Source organism: Betta splendens, chromosome 9, assembly GCF_900634795.4.
Source record: "Betta splendens chromosome 9, fBetSpl5.4, whole genome shotgun sequence".
Classification (NCBI taxonomy): Eukaryota; Metazoa; Chordata; class Actinopteri; order Anabantiformes; family Osphronemidae; genus Betta; species Betta splendens.
The window spans coordinates 14771678-14792175 of record NC_040889.2 but is presented as its reverse complement, the minus strand read 5'-3'; the positions used below and the strand labels follow the sequence as shown (position 1 = coordinate 14792175).

The 20498-nt window shown below is 42.1% G+C and overlaps 1 protein-coding gene across 6 annotated transcripts; it reads left to right on the top strand.

Annotated features, from left to right (window-relative positions):
* Positions 1-258: 258 nt before the first annotated feature.
* Positions 259-10807, top strand: cdca2 (cell division cycle associated 2). 6 transcript variants are annotated; one of them, XM_029163689.3, is made up of 14 exons: positions 259-449; positions 931-1125; positions 1335-1471; positions 3831-3996; positions 4359-4471; positions 5270-5399; positions 5976-6295; positions 6416-6467; positions 6673-6744; positions 7046-7149; positions 7306-7371; positions 7591-7662; positions 8873-9038; positions 9175-10807. In XM_029163689.3, exons 2-14 carry the CDS (start codon positions 936-938, stop codon positions 10089-10091), a joined length of 2505 nt encoding a protein of 834 aa, XP_029019522.1. In that variant the 5' UTR covers positions 259-449; positions 931-935; the 3' UTR covers positions 10092-10807. The 6 variants fall into 6 exon arrangements, with proteins under 6 accessions (XP_029019522.1, XP_029019519.1, XP_029019523.1 ...); XM_029163686.3 differs by having other exon boundaries at positions 260-449; positions 936-1125; positions 9172-10807; XM_029163690.3 differs by having other exon boundaries at positions 260-449; positions 4359-4456; positions 9172-10807.
* The last annotated feature ends 9691 nt before the right edge of the window (positions 10808-20498 follow it).

The following is a 20498-nucleotide window of genomic DNA, read 5'->3' as shown; positions in this document are numbered from 1 at the left end:
GATCACGTGGTACATTTACTGGCATTTCTATTGGACATTTCATAATAAACGAGTCCCGACCGCACGCTGACGCTTGAAAACACAAAAGTTAGAACCTCTGTAAGATAGTCCCTCTGTTAGTATCAACTTTAAAAACATTGCAGATATTTTATATTTTTATTCTACGTTTTTAATACATGTTGGTATTGCAGGGCCTATTTTTAATTCGTATTAAAACTTGTGGTTTAAAGAAGCTTGCTGATGGCTTCGCGGAGGGATCCGTGTGGCGCATCTGATTCTGTTGTGGAGGGTGATTTGAATCTTTGGCTACTCTTTTTAAGTCATCTGTATAATCTTGGGCAATACGCTGAGATGTGATTGCCCCTTATTTTAGTTTAACCTCACGGTACTCTGTATTTTAAGTATAGTTTTGGCAGCTGATCCCTAATTTATTGTTGTACGTCAACTAGGTAAGTGGTTAACTTGCTGTGGCTCCAGTTACTCTATCATGTATGTTACTGTGTTGCTACAGCTAGGTAACGCCGCTAGCCACAAAAACGAGCTAGTCACAAACCAGTAACCGGCGAAACCAAACGGTCACCGACCCATTTATTAGTAACGCTATGGGCGTATGTATTTTTGACGTACGCAGGATTTGAGGTACTGCGTTGGATAGCTAATAGCATGTTTCTCTACGGTTACAGGGTTGCCGCTGTTCGGCTAACTTACATTCCAGCTAGTTAGAGGAACATTAACTTGTATTTTTGCTCAGAACTGCAATGTCCTTAAGACTGTATCCAAATAAAACGTAGGGGGTAATTATGACTCAATTTTCAAGACGTATTAACCCACGCTTCCCATCGTATCTGATGTTGACACACATATATCCACGTGGTTCAGCTGCAATATAATATGACATAATATAATAAAGTATGTTTTCAAATTGCTTAGTGCAGATGGCCACCACGGAAATGAACACTCCTGCCATGCCGGGAGAACAGAGGGAGAACACGTTGACGCTTTCTGAAGAGGACGCCTCACCTGTTCTAAATGACAGTGCAGCTCCGCTGAACTTCTCTGAGCTCACACCTGGTCAGTTCGGCATCTCAGCCCAGAGTTTTATCCCGTCGTCTTCAAACCATAAAAGTAAGAGGACTTGTTTATATTTAATTTCTAATCACTGATTTTACTTAATCCTCCGCTGTGACCGATGTTGTTTACCTAGGCTGTGAAATGTGTTGTACTGGAGTCCGACTGGCTCTAACGGCAGCAGTGGTGGCGGTAAACGGTGCTGGATTGGACCAAATGTGGTGACGTTTTTAGGGCATTTATTGAGTGTCACTGTTTTGTTGTAGGTAAATCTCGTCTTGCGCAAATAAAGGCAAGACGGAGGTCCAGCATCGGTGTCCGGGGTTCTCCAGAGACAAACTCTCTTATTAGGTTCATAGCACAGCAGAGGATGAAGACTCCACCAGCTCAGCAAACTTCAGAGGTAAGATGCTTTTTTTGATGTTCTACATTCAGGCAAATCTTCCACACCTCTTACATAACAGGCAGATGTGGACAGATGTTATGAATATTAAAACATTGGATTGTTTAAGCATACAATTTCAGGTATCCTTAAAAGTCTTAACCCCCCCTCTAAAAAAAGTGTGAGACTTTTTTTAGAGGGGGGGTTCAACATGTAAGCACTGCAATTTTGGCAACGTTACAACTTTTATACAAGCGTCCAAGAAAAGTAGAGTGTAGCTCATTTTGTTTAAATTAAGCATCTGTGGCTGTATCAATATGTATCAATATGTGTCCAAAGGGAGAGGGAGCAGTGAAATGCAGTTTACACATGCATCACACAATCAATTTAATTGATAGTCATTGCTACAATTTTAATTCCATCAAACATCCTAATTCTTTTCTTGCAACAAATTGCTGTATTATCTGTTTCATCTATAGGGGGCAGCAGTTGTTTAAGAGCTTTTAAGCTGTCACCCACCAATCATAGGATCAGTGGTTCGATTTCTTGCTCCCCCAGGTCTTGTGCCGCAGTGTCCTTTGGCATGACACTGAAGCCCCTGGTGTGTGCTATGTAACTGTGAATGCAGTGTTAAAAGCACTTGGAGTACCAGTAAGGTTGAAGAGTGCTATATCAGTGCAAAGTTATTTAACATATTTGGCTTTAATACTTGATTTCTGGCATTGGTGAACATAAAGCTGTTATAACTGATGACGTACGCCTAAAAAAGATGCAGTTCATCTGGCAGTGAAACCACTATTTGTTGTTCTCAGACTGTAAGTTACTATGGTAAATACACTCTATAAATACACACTATTATCTCAAACACAGATTTTGTTTTTATGGAATTAATTCAGCACAAATCTTTTCTGCCAGTAGTAATTTATTTGGCTATAGAGTTGATCATATTGTATTATTGTCCTTTAGGACCTCGCATTACTCTGTTTGAGTGAACCTTTTGTCTGAGTTGTGTTAGGAGAGATGCTATAAAGTGTCAAATATAATCTGCCCAACCTGTGTCTGAAATTTTCACTTATTTTAAAAACCTATATAGTTTTCAGTTAAGATGCCTGTTTACTGCATATTTTTTGCTCTATTCTATTGTTAATCAACAGCAAGTAATATATTTTTATGGCCTGCTCAAGTAAAGTCCTTCGGGAAGCACTGCGGTGTAACAAAAGGCTGTGCTGACTGGCGTGAACCAAATCTTCAGTATCCTTGGTGCATCTCTAGCTGCTGCTAAATATAATTCTTCTCCTTCTTCTTGTACAGTTCTTGCTTTGTGTTTTGTTCCTCTGGCCATTTTGAGATCAGACCATCCCTGTGGAACCCTTGGCCACATTCAGGCAAATTTTTATGCAGACAGATTCAGATTTTAAATATCCGACACCTCACTTTATCTGCAATGCATGTTGGATATATAATGGCTTCATTTAGTTAATGTTAGCAGATCTCCCCTGTAAACACACATTGGTGTGCTTTGGTAAAAATGTTTTTTCTCTTTTTTTTTTTTTTTCGCCTGCGGGCAAACATGTATCGTGCTGACCATGCTCGAAAACCTTTAACAGCTTCTGCTGGATTGATAGTGCTGTGTCCAGCTACAGCACTCTGCTGTACGGTGCAACTATGATCACAGTGTCAATATTCTTCCTTCCTGGCTTACTTAAGCAGCCAGGAGGTGTTCATATTGACATGTGTCAACTTCCGTTTAATGCAGAAAAGGAACAGAGCCGAATAGAAAATAATAGGACTCCTGCTGTGATAGTGCCAAATAAATGGCAGAATGACTTCTGGCAAATGCCATGTGTAGGCGGTAGCTGAAGCCTGAGAGCCCCCACCACATTTCAATAGCTGGACTTTTATTTTTTCTGTTTTTGACCAATGACGCATAGGAGGTGGGTACAAAAAATATCTAATCCAGTCTGCCCACAAAATATTGCTTCTGATAAGGATTGACGTAACAGCTGTGCACTGTAATGGTAAAAGGAAAACCATGTTGAACTAAAGCTGAGGGAAGAGTTATGCTGCGGAAGTGGTTTAAGAAGTTTCTGTGGACTCTTGGTGCTTTATTTCACCATGAACACCACAGTTTACAGGTGGGCAGTTGCATTTTACTTTGACGAAACCTTTCTTTTACTGTGACAGGAAACTCGAGTAACATACTGTGATGGTTAGATGATGTCCAGCTCAGCAAAACCGTAATAGGCCTGGAATGGATATGTTGAAGGAGCAGCTGATTAATATTCTGCCTCTCAGTAATAGCACTTCTATAATTTCAGAGGTTTATGGCCTGTCATGCTGCATCAGTGAGCACATGTCTCTGTTTTTGCGGTCTTCTCAGCACGTCAAGAGTAGCCCCTTCCTTCCCCGGGTCACCTCCACACTGAGGCAGAAGATGGCCTCCTTCCAGAGCCTGATGGATGTGGAGGAGACGGGGGTTTGTGATCAGATGCCAAGGCAGGACAGCGACGGTGGAGGATGCATCAAGACAAGAGATTATGTGCCTGGTGAGCCCGCCTCGTTGCCACAGGATTAATAGTTTCATTTCTCAACAGGGCCTGTGCCAGTAGGATTTCTTTATGATGTCTGGAGGCACCGTTCAGAAGCAGTGGATTAATGCACCGTTTAAGCCTGACAGCATCTTATGATAGTCATTTCCTCTGAGCTCGGTCAGCTCCTTAAATGAGCCAGTGTGAGATGGTTGTTGTTGATGTGCAACTTTATCTCCATTATGTGAGCGAGGGTGATTTGAAGCTGGGTATGCATGTGTAATTATTAGAGATATTGCTTTTACTATTCAACTGAATTTTCCCAGAATCCTGCTTTTTTCATGTTCATTGTAATAAGTGTTTTTCTTTTTCTCTTTCAGAAAGTAACAGCCTTAATAGAGGGAAGGAGAACGACCCGCCAGTGGTGACACTAACACCCAGCAAAAGGAGGCGCCTGGGCCCCCTTGAAGGCTGCGAGGTGGAGATTAGAGAGGCCAGTGCTCCTATTCTCCACTTCACTTTGAAGTCACTCTGACCTCGTACTTACTTGACTGTTGTAAATAATTTAACTAAAAGGTTTTTCCTCCCGTACTTGGCTTTAATTGAATCCAGAAATTACTTTTAGCTCGGTACTACACTGAATTTGTTTGACTACAAGTGCTCTCAAATATACAAGGTTAGAATTGATGTCGTTAGAATTTTGAAATTTAATACGTTATTGCTTCGTCTTTATGTTCGATTCTCCAACTTGGCGCTTTTAGTGCAGCAGCGTTTTAAGTCTGTAGCATTCAGAAATGTGTGTTTCTGTAGCCACGGGAGACGGGTTTTTGCTGCAGCAGAATGAAAGTGGTTTGTTAATCATGTCTGTAGGAACAAGAACAGAAAGACCAAAACCATCCATTGACATTGCAGAAGAGGTCCAAGCTGTGCTTGTCTACCCAACCCTCTATTTACACATTGAGCTCAGAAATAGTTCTTTTACTAAGAACCAGCGTGTTAAATGTCCAGACATAAAACACCATTTACTATTATAAAAAACAAGTGTCTAACAACCATATGTTAACAAAACTCATTGAAACTACTTAAGATTATATTTGGTGGTATTGGTATTGATTCTACATTGTGTCACACATTTACATTTAAATGTTACAGGTATAAAACATTAAGGGTATTTAACAGAACCTTTTCAGATGGTGTGCACAATAACAGAGCTGCAGCACTTATTCAATTCTATCGTTTTTCGAGCTATAGTCAAACACAGTGTGAGATCTCACATATTCTCTCTCAACAGGACAGTGGTTTTGAACCGCAAAGCCCCACACAAACACCTTCTGATGATCCCGCAGCCATTTCACCCACCCAGCTCGGCTCCCCGTTCCACATCTCTTCTCTCCCTTCTCTGCTGGAGATGGAGCCCAAAGGTAAACACATGCTGCTCTCTATGGCCATGCTGGAGTCACCGCCCTTTAGTTTCATTTTAGTCTTATCTTTGCAGTGCTGTGCTCTGTTGGAAAAATTGGTGGTTGTAGTTTAAATAAACTGCATGTGAGGAAAGTCATGTTAACTACTGTAGATCTGAATCAGTGGGTTAGGAAATTGTGCAGCGTAGACACACATCAGCCAGTGGCATTAGAGTTACATTAGCATCACAGAATTGATCGCAATACTGCTACTAAAGACATAATTATGAGTGATCAACCATCAATTTGACCTAATATGTCATAAAACATTAATGTTGTATTATTTTTACCATGTCAAATCTTCTGTTGTATCCTATGCAAATATTTGTCTTTAACCTTTGTTAATTATAGTCAAACTAAACTATTAATTAATTATTTGCGTCTTTTATTCGGTTTACTGTTTGTCACTTCTCATTTAATAATGATAACACACACAACACCAAGACTCCAAGGTCTTTGTCTACCTATGTTAGAATTAATCAAGGAGAAGCCTCCACATTTTTTTTTAAAGGTCATTTTCTCTTAACTCCTTTGCAGCAAAGAATGACACCAGTGTGACATGTGCTGTTAAGAAGAAGAAAGTGCATTTTGGTGGTCCGCTGTCTCCAGAGTTATTTGATAAGAATCTGCCCCCCAGCACACCATTACAGAAAGGGGCCACGCCAGCCCGAGCACCCACGCCAGGTGGGGCTTTGCGTTCGGTGCTGAAGACTCCACAGAGGAATGAGTCTCTCACTCCACCAGCTCAGCCAGACTTCAGCAACCCCGCTGTGTCTGGCGCTTCCCCTGTTCTTGCAATGTCTCGATACAGCAAAATAATGTCTGTAGAAACAGACAATAAAGACGAGGATAAAAAGGTAGTGATGGTAGCGTTGTCCTACATTAAACAAATTGTGTTACGTAAAAGTGCACCAAATCTTTATATTTTGCTCAATTGGCAGATATTAGTTACCATTGTCTTTATTTTCTTACCCTAGATTGTTTTCCCTTTAATGGAGGAAACTGACTGTCCAGCGACGAGTTGTGCAGGTTCAGTATATTTATTTTCTGAGTTGTCATTTATTGCCTCAAGTAGAAACTCATTTAATTAGACAAATTACCTACTCTCTTTTTTGATTGGCCAGTTCATTAAACAAGTCTGAGTGGTGGAACCCTGAAACAGTGTTGTTGGCTATGTTTCACTGGCTCCAGATACACTAAACACACTCTCTCACTGTGTTCTTTGCATTTTCAGAAGTCTTGGAAGCTCAGCCATTAAATTTATACCATGCTTTTCATGGGGAGTCTCCTTCTGAGAAGGTGACAGGTAAAGTTTTGTCATGTGTCTTCTTCTCTCAATGAGAACACTGTCAAGCTGTTCAAATGTGAGAATGTGAAGGTTGTTGTCATTAGTTGAAACGATGGTGGGTATCCAATACATCAGGGCTGTCCAGACTCAGCAGCTAGCTGATGTACCTGATGATAAGGTAATCAGTAGGGAAAGTTGGCCCTTGAAGACTAGAGCTGGACACCTTTGCCATGAATTCACTATTAGTCAAGTGTACTGTATGCTTCGGTGGATGTTTCAGCTTTGAACTGTAGTCATGTTTTGTTTTGTTTTTTTCCAGAGTCTGAAACCAAACAGATGGATCTCCTGGATGAGCTGGCATCCTCGCCAGATAAGGGAAAGGAGCCTCAAGCACCAGTTCAATCTCGAAAGCAAAGCAAAGAGGTCACTACTAGTATTTGATTTAGTCTTTTATCTGCTTTAATGAATAGGTCATTGAGTGTCACATTTATACTGTAACAGTCTGGTGATATTGCCGAAGTGGTTATTACTGTCAACTCTATTGATTGCTATAATGCGTTTCATTTTTATTCCACATAGCTGCCAGGACCACAGTGTGGCTCTACGAGTGTGGCCCCAGTTCGCTCTAGTTCTCGAAAGAGAAAGGTCTGCTATTACTCCAAACTGCTCAATTTGAGTCTTCATCTTCCAGACTCGTTTAGCTCTTTTTATAACTTGGCTGTCATGACATGGCCCCATCTAATCGACTGTTTAATTTGTGTGGATATGAGCTTAATAACGCCTAAGGATTTCTGCATTTTATTGAGGTGTAGCATGGACACACTCAGTACAACGTCTCTTCATGCAGCTCTGTGTTTCCCCCAGCAGCCAAAAGAGAGTGGACCTATGAAAAGGTCGACGCGCTCCGCTGCCATGTCGGCCTCTAAAAAGATTAAGGTGAGTTGAGTTGGCTGAGTGGTTGTTTGAGCTGTCTTTATGCCACTTCAGTGAGTGTATCTTCACACATGTCCTCCTGGAAGGCAGTCATGGAGCTGATGACATCACAGTTTGACAACAGTTTACTTTAAGCTAGAAAGCTTTGACCATCTGCTGTATGCTACATTACCACAGGAATCATGTACACTAAACGTTATTGAGTTATTGATATTGGAGATCATTGTAAAAAAGCAGAGAGAGATTTTTTTTACATGTTTACGTCAACAATGAGATGCTGTACTTTTTATCTATTATTTACCCCCAAGCGTGATTGGGTTTCCTTAATAAAGATTATTAAGATGAATAAAAGATTGGAGACATGTAATTTACAAACTGGATGACACAAATAGGTGCAGCTAATGAGAGTCAACAGCCTCTTGCAGAATGCATGCATTGTTGTGGATGGTAGTTTATTCAGTGCAGCAGGTAGCTCATCAAAGCAGTTATTTGAAGTTAATCAGCAGTCTAAATGGGTGTAGCTGTCTCAACTGTGACTCACATTACAACAGCCAATTTGCGTAGCATGCAGGGTCTGGCTTTTCCAAAGGCTAGGGAGGGCGTTGTCTTTCATACATATAGGTTCTCGATCAATGCTGAGCATATGTCCTAATGGGTTCATATCCATTGGGTTGACTAAATAACTTCTGTCAGAGAATGTGATCAGAGCTCATGAAATTTAATTAAAGCAAGGTGTAGATAACTTTCTCGGTGAAACACAAGGTATAATTTACTGTAGGTTAGACCGTAATTGTTACGGAACACAAAAGAGGAACTTGCTAGTCCTTTTGTGAAATATTCACCAAAGATAATTATTACTGAATAAATATAAATAGATGATAAAACCATGTTTTGTATCTTTTCCATGGTTGTGGTGGTGTTGTTAATGGTAAATTTGTCTCTGATTAAAAATGAATCGTTTAATAATCCCCAGTCTGAGCTCAGTTTACACGATAACCAGAACTCCACTGAAAGTAGTGCGTTTATGAACTTGAGGATGATCTCATCAGAATCACTTAGGCATGTAATTACACTTGGAGATAAATGACATATTAATTATTAGATGCACAAAAGAAATGATTACAGCATCACATTGTAGTTAAATTCTAACCAGTGAATAATTCGTTTTCAAAAGTAAAGGCCTCATTTTATAATAGAAATCATCCATCCACAGATAACCTCTACAGCAACGCACCGCTGGAACAAAGATGTGGATCATTCCCTCTATGGCTCTCGGAAATTCGCCTCCAAAAACCCCAGCCTCAGTCCCATAACTGAAAGCCTGTCCTTTCTCAGTCAGTCATCAGCAGCACTACAGACATCCTCTGCAGCATTCACAGGTAAAACATGCAGGCAATAACCAACTTTGTATTTATTTATTCATTTTTAAATATAAAGGCTAATTATGGATTTGGTTTCTTTAACATATACATTTTATGAATGTACAACAATCGAGTTTGTGTTTTCCTTCAGAAGTCATGGACCAGGAGACCTGCTTGAATCCTGAGATAGTTGAAGCCACTCAAGCAGTAGAGGAGCACACTGTGACAAATTCCTTGAAACATCCACAAGGTTCTGGCACATTTTCTTACTCTAGTAAAGAAAGCACCACAAGGAAAGGTAGGAGACTGTCTGGGCCAACAGTCACAGGAAGAAGACTAAAGAAGAGAAATGTGAGTGTTAGTGACTGTGACGTGCTCAATAAGGAGCCTCAGAACCAACCTGGAGGAGACCCAGAGGAGCCTCACAACATGCAAACCACTACAACCCCTAAGGCATTAAACAAAATCCCACTGGAAAGCGCAGTACCCGACAAGGAAGGAGTTGAGATTGAACCTAACAGTCAGATTTCTACAGATCCACCCAGCATAGCCTCGGACAGCACACTGCCCAGGCCCTGCCTGCTTTCAGGTGACGAACTCCGCTACACTTTGAATGAAGAGTCAGCACAAGAAAAACAAGTCAGGAGGAGCTCTAAAAACAGCCCCAAACTGCAAGAGGAAGGAGACAAAGCAGCAGAACAACTGGTGAACTGCAGTGTGGAAGAGAATGCATCAGGAGAAGAAGCATCAAGCCAGATTGAAAGCAGGTCTAGCTCTGACAACCAGGAAGATGAGACATTCACGAATGTACACCTGGCCCCCTGGCAGGCTGACTTTAATTTTGAGGATGTCTTTAAACCTGTCTCCACTAGAGGGCAGCGCTCAGTTCGCCGCAGCCTCAGGAACCAAAGAAACTCAGGCCACAGCAACAATAGTGCAGGTCTCGCATGGGTGCCTCGAGTCTCCCCTGTCTCCAGTAAAGATCCCCGCAGGAAAACCAGGGGCCGACGCCTCAGTGCTGCTCTAGCTGTTCAACCTTCACTCGAGGAGTCACTAAACAACATGTGGTGAGACTTTGAAGGGGCCACATGGGAGACGGTGTCTGCTTGAATGAACCCAGGTTCAATTTAACAATTAATACATTTATCTTCTGACACACACACCCACAAAACTGAGTGAACAACCACCATGTTTTAAATTATTTTGTGTTGCACTTGAGTTATTGGGACCAGCATGGCATTCAAGGCAGACATTCATTGCGCTTAGAGCTCAGTCATCTGCTGGCCACCTCCTAATCAATATCAAACCACTCAGCTGGTAATCACAGGTCATCTTCAGTCTCACTCTCAAGTCAGTGGATCGACAATGTTCCAGTCAATATCTACTTTTGACAGATGTGCTGCATTCATCATTTGTTAAGCTAAGCTGAAGCCAAGCTGGAATAATGGAAGGAGAAAGATAATACATGGATAAAACCACAAAACCCTTGTTGGTGGTTTTTGGAATGGACTATCTTTAACATTTTGGTGTTTGTCATTTCATTGATCCAGAAAAGAACATCTTTATGGCTTTTTCTGATCCATTTTTATGGGTGATTGTAATGCTGTGTTCATTATAATAAGGGGTGAATTAAAAATTTTGCAAATTAATGTATTAGTTAGTTTTATCAAATTGTACTGTGCCTTGCAAGGCTCTTCTCTGGTTATGTGTAATGACACCTTTAACAGACCACACTGTTCATTTTGAAGGAATTATTCAAATATTAAATCAACCAATTTCTTCCTAAATGTCATGTTCCAGCTGTGTGGTTCTTTCAGTCTGACTAAAGCAAAGTCTTCCTGTAGCATAAACCAGGGCCATTTTGCCGTAACGGAGTGAATCGCTGCGTGAATTACCAGACTGATCTCCATTTTGAACACAGCCAAATGTCTGGAAGTAAATTGACCTCTAACCTCAGATTCCACTAGTCACATTCACATCGGTTTGTCTTCGCTGGCTCCATCCATCTGTCACAGAGGAACAGAGGGAGCAGTAACAAATTGAGTTTCAGATTCAGTTCGTGCAGGAATATTGGCTTCCAGAATGATGCATGGTGGTAATCTATCCATCACTGGGTAATTGACTCCCTCCTTTTTACATCAAGTCAGAGTCACTTGGCTGAAGGACACCAAAGGGTTCTGGCTTGTCGCGTGTGCCAAGATCTGTTGTGTATTCCTGCTGGAAGACCGATGGGCTCCTGTGGATCACAACCATTACAGTGTGGTGGGGCTACTATGCCATCTGGTGGTGGCAGTAGGGAGTTGCAGTAGCCAGTTATTCATCAGCCAACTTGATCAACTCTGAAAAGATGAAAGTATTTTCAAAATAAAGAATTTAGTACATTATGCCTCAAAGCGTTTTTGTTGGTTGATATTTAAGGTCAGAAATCAGCTAAGGCCGCTGTGGGTCGAATTTGTTCAGTGTTGTGCTTGTTCTCCCTTCTCTGGTTTAAAAACTTGTAAGTGGGAATGTCTCGGTGAACAGGCCGTTTTATTGTTCGAGCGCTCAGCCAAACTGCTGCACCTCTGTGTCAGTGGGTGTGGGGTGTGGGAGAGAGTGTCTATGAGGGGTGTGAAGCCCAATCCCCTGCCCCTGGCAGACGGGCATGGTGAAGACGGCTTAACACAAGAACAATGGGGTCCTTTGACCAAAATGACGCCCTCAAGACATGTGGGCTCCTGTCACCGTGGCAACCCCCCATGGGACAGGGAGCGGGCTGACAGCTGGAGAGGAGGACTTACAAAAATGGAGTCCATTTCTTGCTACTGAAGCTCCCCTGCTCTCTATCGTTTCCCTCTTCACCCCGTCGACCTCTAATCTAGGGCCTATGAATGTGGGTTACATCTCATTTTACAGCTTCATGTGATTGACCTCATGGGCCTGACTCACCACATACAACTCCCCCAGACATGAGAACAGTTCAAGAGACAACAATAAATCCCGGCCTTTTACGAGCTTGTTGCCGTCGGTAATAAGTGTTGGTCTCAATGATGAATCAATCACTCTTACTGTACATTTGATTTTACGCCCCATTTTAAACAGAGCGCTTTCTCTATGGCCACAATGAGGCATGATCAGTTATTCGTACTTCATCTTTCAATTAGTTAATTAGTAATTGAATGGCATTAAACCGTCCCGCGGCCTTATTCCTCTGTGTGCTCGGGGCTGAGCCCCTGTTATTGAAGCTTGCAGGCTGGCCCTCTAAGCCCTGCACTGCTCTCCTATGGAGCGAAAGACAGCAGGAGGAGGACAACACAACAAAGGCAAGACAACAAGAGACCCTCCAGCTCCGCTCACACTGGCTCTGCCGTCCCCGTGTGTCAAGTACAGCTGCCTCTGCATGCAAAGCACAGAGCTCCTGCCAGCCCTACAATGGGCTCATCCACCTGGAAATGCAACACACTGACTGTCACATCCCCGGAGCCGCTAATGCTCACTAGTTGTGTTTGTTTATTCGTTTGCTAATTATTTAGGTGGCCAGTCAATTTGTAACTGATGATACAAGGTTATGGAATCATTCTGAATGTTTTATATCAAATGTACTGATTTATTAACTAAAGGGCAGCTGCGGCAGTCTGCAGTGGTGCAACTGTTTTCTGATAATAAACTCATGTGTTGTGTTACATGTCGCACAATGATGGGATATCTGATGTTGTTCTTTGACAAAATCATGTCCTGAGTAATGACGTTGAAACCTGTGGAGACAAGCTTCAGGACAAAGGGCAGACACTATCATCAGTGTTGCGTGTTGTGTGCAGCAGGGGACACACCTGCACAGATCTCCACAGTTTGGGACATGCCCTGACTCGACCCGAGCCGGACTGAGAGAATGTGGAGCAGGATGTCTCCAGGGGAGGATACGAAATGTTTGGTAACGCTCCAAACACGGGGCGAAATAATATGGAGCAAGTACTCAATAAATCACTTCATTGTCACCTGTTGCTTTGCTTGGGGGCGCGACCGGTTTTCAGCGTGTTGTGTGACTGCACTGAGTTTTCACGAAAGAAGCAGGTACGAGAGGAAAACAATGAGAGCACCAAGGGCCACGCTGTTCCGCCGCAGACCTGCCTCCTGAAGCATCTGGGACCAACTAGTCCTGGGCTGTGGAGTCAACAGAGCCAATGGGACGTCTCCAGAGAAAGCAGGGGGTCTGCAGAGCAACGGTGGAGCAGGAGACGTGAGGAACTCCCCGATGAGAAGTTCTGTCTTTGTCTCTGAGCGCGTGGAGCCGAAGGCCACTGCAGGCACATACTCTGCCAGTTTTTGTGGAGAAAGGGCCTCAGAGACTTAAGAGACCAAAATGTGCTATAAAGTCCTGGGAGCTGAAGCAAAACATGCCTCAAATAAAAACCATGGACTCCATAAAGATTGTAAACGTTTGTGTGCGAACTGGATAAACTTACTGTACGGTTTCGTGTGGTATAAACTTACAAGCTAATGTGTTTCAGATGATTCATAGTCTTTACTTTGCCCTGAAGCCTCATTAAATGCAAACTACTAATTATGACACTTGCCATTTAGTCAAATTTTAACAGTGGTTGATTTTAAAGACCTTTATAATGATTTTCATATATCAAACACTGCAGAAACTGTTGTTTCAGCATTGGTTCTCACAATTCACACATTAGCAAGAAATGTGTAGGTGGAGGATTTTGATTAAAGCCGTGGAGAAACATGATGGATAAATGCTACACACTGGTCCACAATAATCGAACCACTAACTGAGACCTTACATCCTGTTATCGAAGCATCTGCCTTCATCATGTTCTGCATTTGGATTTATTTTAAATTGCCAGTGTGAAATGTCAGTGGATTTCAAAAATTTGGGACCGAGTTTACAAAAGTTTACAATTTGCGTAAATGCAACCAGAGTTAGTGACACACAGCGTGTTTTGAATTGCTAACATTCAAGCAGACGCTTTCTGGAACAGAGCAGGATTCACTGTGGGACCTCTCTGTACATTAATCTACCATCTAAGCCCTCTTAGGGCCGAGGTGACCTGATCAAGATCTGCAGTAGTTCGCTGGCTTCTCTGTGAGAAATGAGCCCGTCTGACGCGTGTCAGCCATGACAAATGAGCAGGTGTTTGGGTTGGTGTTAAGTAAATTGAGTCGTTATTGATGACCTCAGAGCTCCCTGTGTGTTGCCAGTGTCATTGAGCACCCGGTGGTAAAAGGCTGTGCTGTGATTCTGTGGTCGGGGAAGGACTCGTGCCCTCAGGGGTCGGCTGAGTGTGTTGGGCTGAATCACTTGGACCAGTAAAAACAGGAAACGGAGGCAGTTACAGGGGTCTACAGTTACAGTCTCTCCTACACAACTGGCAAATCTTTACTACTGGATGCTGGATTTTTCACCTAAACCTCCATTCACAGTGAGGGTCAGCTGTGTGAAGGTGTGAATGGCTCTTCATTCTTTAGATATGACACTAGATTTGTTAAGTATAACCCTATAAATGCACTGCAGGAACTGTTTAAACCGTATCTTGCTTAGTAGCCTGCTCTTGATGTGCATATTGTTATTGTTGCTAATTGTGACTAATAGGTGTTGTACATATTGTGCAAATCTGGCATTGTTTCACATTCACTCACATCACTAGACTCTTGTTTTCAGGGAGGAAGTGTGTGTGTGGGAAACCCAGATAGATAAGATACTGTATGACATAATCATCACCCTCTGCAGCCAAAATAACAACAAGCAGTGAACCTTCTGTCATTGTTAGCTGCCTCTCTGGATAATCTGTGACTTTAATTCATATCACTATGATTAAATAACGTGCTTCATCTGTCGCTAACACAGCAGGAAGTCGAACATGCATATCTTTACACAGACAAGAATCTAATTATTCAATTAGGGAGCGTAGTGAGTGCATAACTGATTCACCACAGTTTACATAAGAACAGCACAGATCATTACGGTGTCTGTAATACAATTTGCTGCGACCATGCCGCGCTCATCATTCATTGGAATGCACACTTTTTTGCTCTCATTACCCTCCAGTAATCTGAAAGGACCATCATTAATATAAATGACTGTTACTTCAATGATTTTAAATGTATATCACTCATATGGATGCAATCAACGAATGACTCATCATTTGTGTTCACTCGCTGATTAGGCAGCATGTCCTTTGTTACAGGAACACAAGAATAGCTTCAAGAAAAGCTTATTCAATAGGCAAGTGAGCGCTTGGTCAAATAGGTGGTGGTGGTGGTGTTGGGGGGCGGTGGGTAGACAAAGCCCGCTGAGCTCCAGAGGTTAAGGCTCCCCTAACTCCAGGCCCACAGGAATGTGTATGTGTGTGTCTGTGTGTGTGTGTGCGGGTCCCGGAGGCTGCATTGTTGTCTGCGGCTCATCCTGCTCAGCAAACACGACGGAGCGACTGCTGTGGGAGGTCTGGATGCCGAACACACAAACAAGGCATGATGTAACTTCAAAGATGAACTTTATTAATTATTAAAATAGCCTTAATGGCGAATAAGAATAGGAATAAGAATAAGAATAAGAATAAGAATAAGAATAAGAATAAGAATAAGAATAAGAATAAGAATAAGAATAAGAATAAGAATAAGAATAAGAATAAGAATAAGAATAAGAATAAGAATAAGAATAAGAATAAGAATAAGAATAAGAATGCCTTGGCTGCACTGTGTCCAGAGTGCAGCCCAGGACAGAGCTGGACTTCTTGATGACCCTGTCCAGTCTCTTCCTGTCCCTCACTGTGATGCTGCTGCTCCAGCAGACCACACCGTACAGGATGGCTGACGTACAGATGACTTAATCTCTTCAGCAGGTAGAGTCTGCTCTGACCCTTCCTGTACAGTGCATCCATGTTTTGAGTCCAGTCCAGCTTGTTGTTCAGATGCACACCCAGGTACTTATAAGAATCCACTCTCTCAATGTCCCTGCCCTGGATGTGCATCAGTGAGATGACAGACGGCTGCTGTCGGTAGAAATCCACCACCATCTCCTTCGTTTTCCCTGCATTTATCGGGAGGTAGTTTCGCTGGCACCAGTCCACAAAGTTCTGAGTAAGTCCTCTGTACTCATGTATCGTCACCAGTGATCAGTCTGACAATCACAGAGTCATCAGAGAACTTCTGCAGGCTATTAACTATAAACCATGTTCTTGGTTCACTTGAGGTATTGATATTGTCTTATCTAACTCTCAGCTTCAAAGTGAATAGGTTCATATATAATAACTGTCTTTCTAAAGAAACATATTGCATTCAAGTTCAATTACTAAATCAGATGCTGTGGCATTGAATAGCAAAAGGAAAATGGGAATAATATCATTTTTTCCCATGTTGATGTTTTATCAAAAAGAAAACCACAACCAGAAAAGAAATTACAAATACATAGACAAAACATAAATACAACAATCCCTGCAACAACAGGAAATACCTAAAGATGAAAAAAATGGCTCACAAGCTGCCCATATTGCACTGATGCCATAATTTAATGTTCAGTGGAATGATCTGCATGCGTTGCTGTGTGGAACACTGTTGTTCGCTGTCCATCGTTCAGCCAAGACACTGTGTAGTGGGTGGAAGGTTTTTTTTATCGAGATTTAGACTTTTACTCACTCACATTTAAAGAGTTTAACTCCATCATCAGAGATGATCCAGCCTGAGTAGCATCACCCTGAGAACATCCCACAACAGCAGAGTCATCATAAAACTTTTAAAGGAGGCAGCAATTGTTCCTGAAGTGTGTGTATAAGGTGAAAAGGGTGGAACTCAGGACTTGTCCCCTGTGGAGCATCTGTGCTGCAGACACAGCACTGCAGCAGGACAGGACAGGACATATTGGACACGGACAGTGAGGACAAGCGATCAGCGCAGTAGTGCACGTTTTATGTGTGCATTCTCATCCAGACTCTCACCCATCTTCAGTTTCCTTTTCATCCTTTATTACCCACAGAGGATGGTTAGTTTAGAATGAAGACACAGAAGCAGTCTGAGACTCTTTAAAAGCAAAACCAGTGTGGTAAACATTTATTATTTGTTTGAAGTTTGTATGTATTAGTTTGTTTGTACTTTGTATGTTTTCTCATAAAGTAAACATAAATTTCATTTCATTTTATAGGAAATGATTGTCTGACTAGAACCAGATGCCAGTTCGAACCCCTGGAATTTACTGGTGCTGAGCAAAACAAACAGTAATGGTTAAAGCACAATTTGAAATTTGTAAAAGTTTCAGCAAACAAAATGTAAAATACTAGTAGTAAACTGCCTGACCCGGTCCTTTAGTTCGATTGAATTGCAAATTCATGTCCAAGCTTGATACTGTTAATATGTTCTGTATCGGTTCCATGTTTGTTTGATTATGAGGGGTTTTTTTCCTTTTTCTCTTGTTAGAAGCAACTAATTTAGCATAGTTAGGTAAATTCTAAAAAACTAAGGAACAGCGGTTCCAGCTGTTTTCCTGCTTCACCTATTATCATCATTGTTTCCTTCCCTGCTCTTATAGTTGCTGCTATATTTGCAAATAATGGCCTTGTCACGGGCCCCTGCTTAAAATGTAAGTACATGGCTTTTAACTACACGAGGACAATTGATTTTTCAAGCAGAGCAGTTCTTCATGTTAACCTTAAAGTGTCTCTCCACTGCCTTTACCGAACAAACAAGTGTAGTATGCTGCACTCTGAAGTACGTCTGGGGATCAGCGAGGGAGGAGGCGTTTTCAGGGAGTTGGAGGTAGCACAAGAGGTGTCTGGATTGACTTTCAGCTCAGCGCCCACAAGCTGCACTTCACCTCCCAGCTGCTCTCTGTCCCTTTGGATTCAAGACAGGGGAGGGAGCAGAGGCCACAGCGAGGGAGGATGGGAGGAGGCGTTTGGGTGGTGGTTTGTGGAGGGGTTTATTGGGTTGGTGGGGGCACACTCTTGGGTGGACAGGCCCTGGAAATTTCCGTTGTATGTTTCAGCTTTTGGGATGGGAGGGGTCTGGAGTTGGAGTTGGAGTTGGAGTTGGAGGGGGGGGGGGGGGGGGGGGGGGCAGGTTGGGGTCTGGGGACTTGGCAACGAGCCAGCCACAGCAGGAAGCTTGCTAGTTTCACACAGACAAAAGAAGCAGGGCCAGACACTGCCTGACTATCTGAACGTAGCACTCCAGTCGTCGGCCATCAAAACAGGAACTCTGAAACACATGAAAACACAGTCTGCACGGATGGTGGCCCAGATTGACTGCTGCTCGCTCACAGCTGCACTCAACATTCATAGTTCCTCAATTTATGTTGACAAAGTAAAATGCATCAGCTGCAGAGGATGCAATTCCCATTTTTCTTTCAGCTGTGTCACTTTGACTGTCTGATGCTTCAGGTGAAGCCGTTGATTCTATTTACAGCCGAGGAAGTGATGAATGCCAGGGATGGTTTACAGTATATTAGTCAAATGTCATACATGATTTAATTTACATAGTAAAACATCATCAGTTGAACAATATGTTTTTTTACTTAACCTACTGAGATTCTATTCTGAGTCCACGTAAACACTAAAGGATTTAGAACAAGGAGGGGAAAAGTCAAGCAGATGATAATCCAGGCTAAAATTTGAAGTCTGGTAACAACAATCTACAGCAGCAACAGCAAAGTTAAACTTCAACTTGTATTATATAATGTTTTACACACCAAATGCTGCTGTATGTTTATTTAGCTTGGCAAATGTCCAGGTTTCAAACTAGAGGCGGAAATAAGTGGAGCGGAGCGATAGAGCCTGCCGGCCCAGCAGGAGGACTGGAGAGTAGGAGGTGCTGCTGCATCAGGTGGACAGAATGTGTGTGTGTGTGTGTGTGTGTGTGTGTGTGTGTGTGTGTGTGTGTGTGTGTGTGTGTGTGTGTGTGTGTGTGTGTGTGTGTGTGTGTGTGTTTGTGTGTGTGTCAGAGGGGCAGGTGGACAGTGGTGCAGCTTTCTGGGGGCTCGGGGCCCCCAGCAGGTGGATGCAACCGAAATAAAAGCAGGATTAAGTGAATAAAAGGGAGATAACAATTACCTATTTCCTTTTCTCCTCCAGGGATAAAGGATCTCATTCCAAAACACTGATTGGTACTTAGACAAAACTGATTAACAAATGCTAATTGCTTTGTAAATATATAACAAACTACTGTAACCAACAAGACCAACTGTTATTCAGTTAACTAGTAACTGATTTTACTTTGTATAGTTTGAACACATGTGACTCATTGCTATGGGCACATCTTGTGCATGATTTGGTACTATATTGTAATTCTTAGCTTGTGGTCTGTGTAAATCAACTTTGGATTTTACCTTCCTCTGCATCATTCTTTCACTTACTGGCGAGGTCAACAGCACATAACTGTTCAAGTTGCGCCTCTGCCTCCATTTAACTGACTGAAAATCAATATGGTCTTATCAGAATAATAGCCAAATGACTCCTTTCATGCAGACGCGTCTCCCTGATTAATATGTCTCTGTTATGTGGTGTGAACATGGCCTCTGCCATGGATCATGGTACGCAGCATTATTTATTTATGGCTGGGAAATATACATGTGGTGCAAGTGCCTCCTAAGCCCTGTCCATCTGTAAGCCGGCCTACTGTACGCACTAATGCAGCATGGTGAACTTACTGCCATTTGTGTTTTAACACTTAACACTTCAAACTTTTTATCAGTATAATAACCACTACCATTAGCTATAATTAGTGCCACCAAATGCGATGTATCTGTATATGACATAGAAGATAAACAGTGAGTAAAGTGTGACCTGACTGGCTTTGTTTATGCCATTCACCATCTCAAAAGGCACGTCGTGTAACATGGGAAAAACTCAGGTCTAATTGCTCCCTATAAGACACTCTATAATCCCTCTCTAAGGACTGCTGTACACATCATTTTACACAAAGCTGCAGATAATTTAATTTCCACCCAGGGAGCTTTCAGCATTAGTCTGTAATAGAAAAGGAAGATCGCTGCCAGATTTCCAACACAAGTGCCTCTGTATCATCATGATCATGAAATCGAAGCAGCACAATCGGGTTTTCTCCGCTCATTGTTTATCTTATAAATAAGAAGCCTGTACTTAAGTGGTTTAGACTTCCACAACATAGATTCATAAGGGAAAATAGCAGATAATACTTTATTTATAACCCTAAACAACGATGTGTGTTCTGGTCCATGAATAACAGTCTTGTGATTTTTGCTGTTTACACTCAAGTTAAAATGCCCATAATTTGTACATGTTTAGTGTAAATCATTTTTAAATTGAACACATCACATTCAAATGCACTTACAGTGATACATTTACATTATGCCGCTGCCATCTGTCACCAGATACTGTAATTTATGTTGCACAGAGGGCTGTAAAAGAAGAAAGCTACACACCCCAAACATAAATTTTTCTGCAAAGGCATTAGACACTTCATTTAGCAAGATGTAACAAGGTGGATCGGCTGCAGACAGTTTACATAACAATCTTTTTTTTT